At 39.3% G+C, this 11,180-nt stretch overlaps 1 protein-coding gene across 1 annotated transcript; it reads left to right on the top strand.

Moving 5' to 3' along the window:
• The first annotated feature begins 2,006 nt into the window (after positions 1-2,006).
• On the top strand, positions 2,007-3,134 carry LOC104238096 (uncharacterized). Its single transcript, XM_070157682.1, has 4 exons — positions 2,007-2,186; positions 2,281-2,448; positions 2,493-2,768; positions 2,814-3,134. Exons 1-4 carry the CDS (start codon positions 2,007-2,009, stop codon positions 3,132-3,134), a joined length of 945 nt encoding a protein of 314 aa, XP_070013783.1.
• Positions 3,135-11,180: the final 8,046 nt, after the last annotated feature.

Here is an 11,180-nt window from a genome sequence, read left to right as displayed (position 1 = left end):
AGACCTTTGCTCCAGTTGGAAGATGGAGGCAATAAGACTCATCATAGCCTTTGCAACACACATGGAATTTACTCTTTATCAGATGGATGTCAAAAATGTCTTCCTGAATGGCTACCTAAAAGAAGAAGTATTTGTTAAACAACCTCCAGGGTGAGAGCAAGGAGTATTCGGAACATGTGTACAAATTAGACAAGGCACTTTATGGACTCAAGTAGGCTCCTAGAGCATGGTATGAACGACTGCTCAAATTCCTACTTGAACATGGCTACAAAAGAGGTAAAATTGACAGTACTCTATTCTTGAGGGAAAAAGGTAAGGATCTTCTTGTGGTACAAATATATGTTGATAACATAATTTTTGGGGCAACCACCGACAAACTAAGTAAGGATTTTGCCAAATTAATGGGGAGTGAGTTTGAAATGAGTATGATGGGTAAGCTTAACTTTTTCTTAGGCTTACAAATTAAACAAAACCCAAATGGAACCATGATCCATCAGCATAAATATGCAAAAGAGTTGATTAAAAAGTTTAAAATGGATGAATCAAAGGAAATAGACACACTCATTGCAACAGCTACTAAATTAGACATAAATTAACCCGGTTTATCTGTTGATAAGAAGTTGTATAGGGGTATGATTGTTCACTTTTGTATCTTACTACTAGCAGACCTGACATAGTTTTCAGTGTAGGGCTTTGTGCTCGTTTTCAGGCAAATCCTAAGGAATCTCACTTGACTGTTGTCAAGAGGATACTGAGATATTTGAAAGGCACCACTGATCTATGTCTTTGGTACCCTAAAGGTAGTAATTTCAATCTAGTAGGGTATGCTGATGCTGACTATATAGGTTTCCTTGTGGATAGGAAGAGCACCTCAGGTATGACTCATTTTCTTGGCTCATGTCTTATATCATGGGCTACTAAAAAGCAGAATTCAGTGGCTTTATCTACTGCTGAGGCTGAATATGTTGATGCTGCCTTTTATTGTGCTCAATTGCTATGGATCAAACACCAGCTGATAGATTTTGGCATTAAAGTTGGTTGTATTCCTATTTTTTGTGATAATACTAGTGCTATAAGTATTAAAAAGAACCCTGTTCATTATAAAAGGACTAAGAACATAGATGTTAGACATCACTTCTTAAGAGATAACTGTGAGAAAGGATTGATCACCATAGAATTCTGTGCTACTGATAAACAAATTGCTGACATCTTTACTAAAGCACTGAGTAGAGAAAACTTTGAAAGGAACAAGTTGGAATTAAGGATGATTAAGATCACCTAATAGAACCAGCTCAGAATGCACAATGAAAAAAAATTGGCTAGGAAATTTGATCTTGTGTAAATATCTAAATTAATTTTTACTCAGCTTCATACTGTAAATAGTATACTTTTGTGACATGTGTTAATATGACTCACTGATCTCTTACAAAATTTTCTCTATTGTGGTAAATTGAGGCATGGTCAAGAGAATTCTAAATGAATAACCTGGTTTATCAGTATTGGTCCATCTGAATGCCAAGGTATATTTTCTATACTCTGCACAATTAGAAATATAAATATTTAAATCATGAGCAGAGTCCTACAATTTTGCAACTCCCTAGAAAATCCTATCAGTTTGTTTTTGAACCAGTTCCGTCCTTATTAGAATTCTAACCACAAAAATTGCCTAAAATCTAGGGAAGCCTAATCGTTCGTTCAACCTGCAATTTTAGGTTGGTTAGACCTCTAATTGACCGCTAAAGCTACTGTTGTCCATTAAATGAGTCTTTCCCTTTAAATACTCATCATTACTTCCTGTCACCCTCATAGTTCAAAACCGTAAAAAAACCTCTTCACTCTCAATTGCTTTCTTCTCCAAAGCTTTAACTCACCAATTCTCTCAAGAAATCAGCTACAATGACAAACTCACAAGATAATCCTGGAACTCCTCCCAGCCCACTCCCTCTGATTTATCTACCCCTCCTCCACCTAGAACATCTCCCAAACCTAGGCTAAGAAGAGTAAAAATGTTTGCTCGCAAAACGGTGGCATCTGGTGCTCTCTCAAAGAAACTAAATGAGCAATTAAAGGCAAGTCAGGCTCAAGACTCTGATTCTAACTCTGATTCTGAGTCGTACAAATCTGCTAGTGAGGGGGAAGGACCTGGGTCTTCTGAATCTGAGAAGGCTCAAGAATCCCCTTCTAAGGTAAGTTTTTCTTTGATTGAGAATTTAGAAAATAGGTCTATTTTAGTAGGGCCTATCAGGGATGTGGAATTACTTGAATTAAGAAGGAGTGAAGGTAAAAAGAAATCTGAAAAAGAAAAAGAGAGAGGGTGGATATGGTGACGAGAGGGGAAAAGGGAAAGGAGTGGTTGATCATTCACCCACTGCTGATTTGTCTGTACTTGCTATTTGTGGGGTTGTACAAGAAAATGTTGAAGAAAGTGGCAATAAGTCAGGGGAAGTGGTTCTAGTGAAGTTGCTGAAGGGTTAATTAATTTAAGTGCACAGGGAGATGAACCTGGTTCATCAACTGAAGAGACCCTAGCAGACCTTTTGAAAAAGGTAGGGGCAAGTTACGATCCGAAGAAAAGGAGAACTCCTACACCAAAAGCCCCCAGTGCCCCTAAACCCTCCAAGAAAAGAAAGGCTTCCTCCCCAACAACTACTGAAACTTCCTTGCCCAAGGGAAGAGCCACAAAAAGTAGGGTAAAACAGAGTGAGAGTGATCTACAAAAGGCTCTGGCTGAAAGTAAGAAGAAAATGATGGCTAAAGGAAAGGGTAAGGTTGCAGAATCCTTAAAAGTTGTTGGTATTGAGGAGATGGAATAGGTCCATCAGGAGAAAGTTACAACAGTGGAGGTTCAGACCCCCAAGCCCAAAAAGCCCAAGACTTATTCCAAGAAGTCTTCCTCTATGTTTGAGGCTGCTAAACCTTCATTGGCCAAGAGGACAAGGTCTGTAGTGAAAGATAAACAAGTTAGAGTTTCTGAAGATGAGGAGTGGTGTGGTGAAGAAGAAAATGAGACTGATGGTAAACAAGACAAGCTTGCCATGTTTGGCAAAAGAAAAATTTTGAATGGTAGATTGCTGAAAGATTTGGTGGAACCAGGGATGGTTCGTTTGGTTGACACACTGGCTGCTCAGGGCTGAAAGGACATGGTCCTTTAGATGGATGGGATATTGGCCAGAAATGAAATAATTGAATTCATGGCAAATGCTGAAGTCAAAGATGGCAGAGTTACAAGCAAAGTCAAATGAGTTCAAGTGACATTTGATGCAGAGAAACTGGGAGAGATTCTAGACATCCCTGCTGAGGGATATGATGATTACACCAGACAGAGATGGCCAAGTCTGGATTCCTTTCCATCTGCCCTTACAATCACTAGGAGATTTTGTGATGACGAAGTGAATGAGGCCAAGTTTGTGCACAAAAGTGAAATGAAGCCACAACACAAAGTCATTTTTGAGTTTGTCAACAAGTGCCTACTGCCCAAGCAGGAGAGAAGGCATATTGCAAATTATATGGACTTAGTTCTGATGGAGTGCCTTGAAAGTGGAAGGCAAATCAATTGGCCTGCATTCATCATCAAGCTACTGGACAGGGTTATCAATGGCTCCAAGGCTCATGCTAACCCCTATGGCTTTATTCTGACTATGGTTCTGGATAGGTGCAATGTACCTCTAAAGAAATGGGAAATGGCTACAAGCAAGGATTACTTTGGTATTAATACTCTGCTTGCTTGTGACTACTTAGTCGATGTCATCCCAAATGAACCTGGTTCATCCAAGAAGACTCCTATCAACAGTAAAGTCGGGGCTCTTGTTTAGGAAAGTGAAGCCAAGGATACTGAGATAGCTAGGCTAAAGGCTCGTGTGACAGAGGTGGAATCTGAGAGGGATGCTCTCAGAACTGAGCTCACCAAGGAAAAGGAGAAGAAAGATGGACTTCTTCAAAATATGTTGAATCTTCTCCAAGCCCAAAACCAACCATCTAGCTCTCCCAAGCCTTAGAAATTCTAGCCTTTATCTCCTGAACCTGTCTAGTACCTTCAGTGACCCGGATTAGGGATTTTTCTTTTTTTTTTGCTCATGTTTTGAATATTTTTGCTTTCTTGTTATGGATTGTAGTAGCAACATATCTTCTATCAATGGTATCTACTATTTTTGCTCTTGTTAAATGTTAATATTTTCTTGATAGTTTAAATACGTTTGCTTGATTAGTGATGATTAATCCATGATTGCACTTGTAGTTTCTCCAGTGGCCATGAGTACTTATTAAAATCTGGGACTCATACTTTGTATGCAACTTTTCGATGATGCCAAAAGGGGGAAGAGATATTGTGCTTTACATATTCTGAATAAGTGATATTTATAACCTAATTAACTTGGTCCTTGATGATAAGTGAATTTTCTAAATGGTTAAGCTGAGTTCTTACAGGATCCAAGTAAGTAAAAAGCACAGAGTTTGTCATCATCAAAAAGGAAAAATTTGTTGGCCCAAGTACAGGTGAGGTTTTGAAGACTAACAAAAGAACTTAGACATGGACCAGGTCCATCTTGTGAAGCACAGTCATGATCAACCCAAACATGTGAGATGCACGTGAAAGAGATAAATCTAACTTATCAGAAGTAATATCTCCTGATCTGATCGAAAAGGTTGCATATTGGAAAAGGAGAGAAAGACTCCTTACACGAAGAGAACATAGTTTAGGAAGAAGATAGTGTTAGAATATGAGATCAACTAGAACTCTTCTACGGTAGAAGAGTAGCATCTAAATCACAGTCAATCTCCAATTACTAATCCATTAAATATCAGTGTTGCTCTCTTTTAAAGGTAATGCACATAAGTAGAAGTTAAACTTAAATTGAGAGCAAAAGAGCAAGGCAATTTTACAAGCAATTTATGTGTGATTCAAGCGTGCAATCCTGAAGCTACTTGAATAAGATAGAAGAACCAGTTCCGAGTGTCTATCTTTTATTCTAGTTCAATTGTAGTAGGTGATTTTACATTGTATCGTTCAGCTTTTATAGAAGCAATTATATTAGGTACCTAGAGTGTTCAAGTTAGAGTTAACTTGAAGTTGTTGCAACAATAGAGGTTGTGTGCCACAACGGGATTAGAGTTAATCCTAGGTTTACAAAAGAGTTTTTGTAAATATAGTTTTTGGCTCAGTGAACTTAGTGAAAGTTTGGGAAAACCCTACTGAGTAGTAGGTCATGGTTTTTTCACCTTTTGAGCCAGGTATTTTCCACGTAAAAATCTCGATGTTCTTTATTTTCTTTACTTATTATTCCGCAAACAGTAGTAGTTGGAACACATAGAAGAACCAGGTCCTTCTATAATTAAGTTAAGCGAAAATTGGGTACCACACAAATTACCCCCCTCTTGTGTGGTATTGACGTATAAAACATCACACCCCTTCTCGACCATACGCCGAGCCTTCATATAAGAAATAAACCTGCTGGTAGAATGACCAGGAGTCTCTCTCCACTCCAATCGAGGCAACTCTATCAAGCTAAGGTCACGGGTCTTGGTGTGACAATCCAATATAGCATGATAAGACGACAACCAATCCATCCCTAAAATGACATCAAAATCGACCATATCAAGAAGTAGGAGATCTACACGGGTCTCAAGACCCCTAATAATAACCACACACGAGAAATAGACATGATCTACCACAATAGAATCACCCACCGATGTAAACACATATATAGGAACACACAAAGAATCACGAGGCACAACTAAATAAGGGGCAAAATAAGATGATACATAGGAATATGTGGACCCTAGATCAAATAGAACTGAAGCATCTCTACTGTAAACTAAAACTGTACTTGTGATAACTGCATTAAAGGCCTCAGCATCAGGTCTGGCTGGAATAGAATAACATCAGGGCAGGGCCCCACCACTCTTAACTACATCCCGAAGATGGCCTCCTGCCGGCTGGCCTCCACCTATAGCTGTCTGACCTCCACCCCTAACGACCTGACCTCCACCTCTAGCAGATTGACCCCTACCTCTGGCTCTCTAACCCCTACCTCTAGCTGACTCAGTAGGCGGTGCCAGAATCATGGCATGAGAACTCTGCTGCTGCGACTGAACACCCACTAACCTCGGACAAGCCCTCCGGATATGACCATACTCACCACACACAAAACATCCATCTGAATACCGTGGCTAAAAAAATTGAGACTGACCCTGGCGGGCTGGCTGACCGCGATAATAACTCTGAAGAGGAGGTGCCCTATTAGGAGTTGGTGGTGCACTATAAGCTGGCTGCCTTGAAGGAGGTGCATAAGAACCACGACCCCCTGAAGCTCAATGAGATGTCTGGAGTGCTGAATGAAACGATCTGGGAGGATGGGCCCTACCAAAAGTACCTCGACCTCCATATGAGGTCCCACTGAATCCTCCAGAATGACGTGGCCTCTTGTCAGACCCCTGACCACTCCCCTGTGATAGAACCATCTCCACTCGCCTGGCCACATTGGCTGCACCCTGGAAAAAAATTTCACTCCTTGTCTCCTTAGCCATCTGCAATCTGATAGGCTGAGCTAGTCTCTCAATAAACCTCCTTACCCGCCTCTCTCTCTCGGTGGGAAGTATAAGAAAAGCATGACGGGCCAGTCGATAAATCTGGTCTCGTACTAGTAACAGTCATAGAACCCTGTTGGAGGCGCTCAAACTGCCTCTGATAATCCTCTCTTTGAGTGATAGGGAGAAACTTCTCCAGAAATAGCTAAGAGAACTGATCCCAAGTCAAAGCAGGCGACCTAGCTGGCCTGGCCAAACAATAATCCCTCCACCAATTCTTGGCGGAACCCGACAGGCGAAAAGTAGCAAAGTTGACCCCATTGGTCTCTATTATCCCCATGTTCCGTAGAACCTTATGGCAACTGTACAAATAGTCCTGAGGATCTTCTGAAGATGTACCGCCATAGGTAGTAGTGAAAAGCTTGGTGAACCTGTCCAATCTCCACGAAGCACCAGAAGACATAGTCGTTCTATCACCGGTCTGTGCTGCTACTCAGCTGACGAAGCGATATGTGACCTCAGCATCCGCAAATGAATAAGAGTAGAAGGTTCAATTTAGCATTGAGAGAACAAAATCGCACGACGGAGAAGAATAGAAGTGAAATTGTTCCTAACTCTGTAGCCTCTAGGGATAAGCACAGATGTCTACGTACTGATCCCTCAGACTCTACTAAGCTTGTTCGTGAATTGTGAGACCTAAGCAACCTAGAGCTTTAATACCAACTTGTCACGACCCGAATTTTCCAACTTCGGGGCCATGATGACGCCTAACATTGAACTCGCTAGGCAAGCCAATGTCACAGATTATTACACCTTTTTTCCTTTATCTTTCAAATATTTAAGACTTAACAAAATGAACTAATGGAAATAATTGTGGAAGAAATAGTTTAAAAGCTTAACTTTGAACAATAACGAAATCCGAAATAAGATACACCCAGAACTGGAGTCACAACTCATGAACTGTCTATAATTACTACAAGTAATGGTCTGAAAGAAAACTATACATCTGTTTTAGAAAGAGAGTAAAAATAGAATACAATAAAGATAGAAGGGGACGCCAGGGGCTGTGGACGCCTGCAGGACTACCTTGGGTCTCCTGAACTGAAGGCAGCACCCTCGAACTCTAATAAGTCACTAGCTCCGAAATTTGCACAGGAAGTGCAGAGTGCAATATCAGTACAACCGACCCCATGTACTAGTAAGTGCCGAGCCTAACCTCGACGAAGTAGTGACGAGGCTACGGCGGGGCATATAACATATACAACATGCAACAGTTTATACTAAACAGAAAGGAAGTACCGAATGTAAATAAACAGTAACTGACATTAAATAAATCTGAAATCCAACTGTTCTACTAGAATTCCGCTATAACCAATTCTTAGGGTGTTTCAACAGTATAATAATGGACTTCAATAGATATGAATACTTAGCAACAACTGATGCGGTGCGCATCCCGATCCCATCATACGAATAACAACTAAATCAATATTCACCCTTATTCCTCCTTGTTGCGGCGTGCAACCCGATCTCCCCTATCCTCTCTTATTTCTCCTCAACACATATCACCCTTATCTCTCCTGTTGTAATGCGCAACTCAATCCCACTTGTCCACCCTTATTGCTCCTTGTTGCGGCGTGCAAACCGATCCCAATATATATATATATCAACCGTAATCACAAATGATTAAAAACAAGAGTTTCACAGGTAAATTCAGTTTCCCCAATATACTTATACCGCAATCCACACAATAGAAGGTTACTATGATTAAGAAACTTCACCAGTGTAAACTACTCAACGAGACCAAACAAGGTATGCCATAAGACACTAACAAGCCAACACATAATAAAACACAACCATAAAATAATTAAATACTCCAATAAAAGGACAACAATTAATATGGAGTTATTAGACATGGAACATATATAGGCAAGTAACAATTAGGACATGGAAGCAATTATGAGCAAATAGCAATTTAAGGCAAGAATAGTATAATAGGAAACGGGGAAGGGAAACAAGCTAAAAATGGAAATTTGGTGAAGCATAGGTACTCGTCACCACACCTATATGCCACACACATGGAATTTCACATAGCAAACAAGTCGGGGATTCCTATTCCCTTAAGTCAAAGTTAGGCCAAACAATTACCTCAAGCCAACGGGTAATTCAACACTCAATCACCGCTTTACCTCTCGGTTCCACTTCCAATCCGCTTGTATCTAGTCATAATTTACTTAATAACATCAATAATTGCTAAATAAATCAGTTCCAATGCATGAATATAGATTCCCAATGTTTTTCCCAAAAAGTTAAAAAATGACCCCGTGCCCACTTGGTCCAAACCCGAAATTCGGACCAAAATCCGATTACCCATTCACCCCCGAGCCCGGATATATAATTGGTTTTGGAATCCGACCTCAATTTGAGGTCTAAATCCCCAAATTTCAATATTCCTAAGTCCTACCCAAAATTCTCAATTCCACCATGAAAACCCTAGATTCTAGGATGAAATCTTGTAAAAAGAAGTTAAAGAGTGAAAGAAATGAGTTTAAAATCACTTATATGATTTAGGGAAGAAAGAATATTAGAAAAATCGCCTCTTATGCTTTAGGGTTTTAAAAATAAAAATGGATGAAATGTCCCGCTTATATAGCGCTCACAGATCCTCAGAACGTTGCCCGCGAAAAAAGGACCGCGGCCGCGAAGCTTACCGCTGACCGTGAAATATCGGGCGTGATCGCGGAAACTCTGGCATTGCCCACCGCTGACCGCGAAATCCCACCACGATAACGAAATCCCCAGCGCGGACGCAAAGATTCACCGCGGACCGCGAGACCCCGGTTCAGAGACATGCAATTTTCTGAAACTATGTAGCACAGTCCGCAACTCACCTGAGCCCTAGGGGCTTCAAACCAAATATGCACACAAGTCCAAAAATACGGACTTGCTCATGTGATCAAATCATCAAAATAATATCAACAACTATGAATTTAACATCAAAATCAATAAAATTCTCAAGAACACTTAAAGTTACTATTTTTACCACCGATGGTCCGATTTATATCAAATCAACTCTGATTCTTACCAAAGTTCACAGATTCAACTTAAACATTATTTTAAACCTGTACGGGGCTCCAGAACTAACATACGGGCCCGATACTATCATATTCAAACATTATTCAATTTCCAAACTTCTTATATTTTTTTATGAAATAATTTTCTTTAAAAATTCATTTCTCAGGCTAAGGACCTCGAACCTCAATTCCGGGCATACGCCCAAGTCTCATATTTTTCTACCGACCCTTCGGGACCGTCAAATCACGGGTTTGAATCCGTTTACCCAAAATATTGACCAAAGTCAACTTAAATTCAAATTTAAAGGCAAAATTTACATTTCCCCCCTCAAATTTTCATCTAAGGGCTTTCCGGAAGCGTGTCCGGACTGCGCACGCAAATCGAGAAGAAAGAAAATAAGGTCTTGAAGGCCTCAGAACCCCGGATTGGGTTCTAAAACACGAGATGACCTTTTGGGTCATCACATCACAAGGTAGGGGTAAGGTCTGCATACATACTATCCTCCCCAGATCCCATAGTGTGGGATAATACTGGGTATTATGTTGTTGTTGTGTTATAATTCAACATATTAAAGCATGTTACTATAGTTGGGGGTGCAGCACAAGTGCATCATAAATATAAGTACAAATAGCAAGGGCTAGCTAGTTTTCGGACCAATAATTAAAAAATAGGCACATTTGTAAAGTCATAAAAATATAGCCACTACTTTATGCGGAGATATAATCTGGATAAAAATACCCTACATGAAATATGAAAAAATTTCAGCATAATATGCCAGATTATGAAACTCATGCATATAAATTTTCAGCATATTATGTTGAAACTCTAGCACATTATAAAATTCCAACATATTATACTCGATTATCATATATAAAAAAATTGAATCCAACATAATTTTTAAGGATATTTTTATTCGAATTTTATTTTTATTTGAAAACGTAACTATATTTCGGTTACTTTTGAAATAATGACTGATTTTCAATTAGCATATATAAATCAGGCTATTTCTAAATTCTGATCTTCCCCAAAATATACTTGACTATGACAAATCAGCAGGAGATTGGGGTCCAACTCATTAAGGTGTTTAGCTACCAACCATTTTATCCAACTCTACATTTTACTGGGAATCTTGCAGACATCAACGCATATTCCAAAGAGGTATTATCACTTTTTAGCCCGCAAGAAATTATTTATATTGGTCGAAAAATATATAAAATATTATAATTTTGTATATAGTATACAAATATATATGTATAACAAATTAAAAATATATATTTTTCGGCTATTAATTTAAGAGCGAGTTATTTTCCTATTTTCAAAAGCAATCAAGCACGGGTTTATCCAAGTCGAAATGAAAAGAACCAGCATGATAGTACTAATAAGTTGCGCATAAATTTTCGTATTAATTAGATAGTTTGAGAGTAAGGAAGAAGTACAACGGTTTACTCTTTTGTTGTGTGGGAAAAGAAAAGTTAATTCAGTGCAAGAGAAGTATTATAGATAGAGGAAGCTGCATCCTACGGGATATTTTCTTGATTGTAAAGCATTATTCACACGATGAGCTTAAATTTGAAGGCTGTTATAAA

The sequence above is a fragment of the Nicotiana sylvestris genome, chromosome 1 (assembly GCF_000393655.2).
Source record: "Nicotiana sylvestris chromosome 1, ASM39365v2, whole genome shotgun sequence".
Classification (NCBI taxonomy): domain Eukaryota; kingdom Viridiplantae; phylum Streptophyta; class Magnoliopsida; order Solanales; family Solanaceae; genus Nicotiana; species Nicotiana sylvestris.
This window is presented reverse-complemented; position numbering and strand designations above follow the sequence as displayed.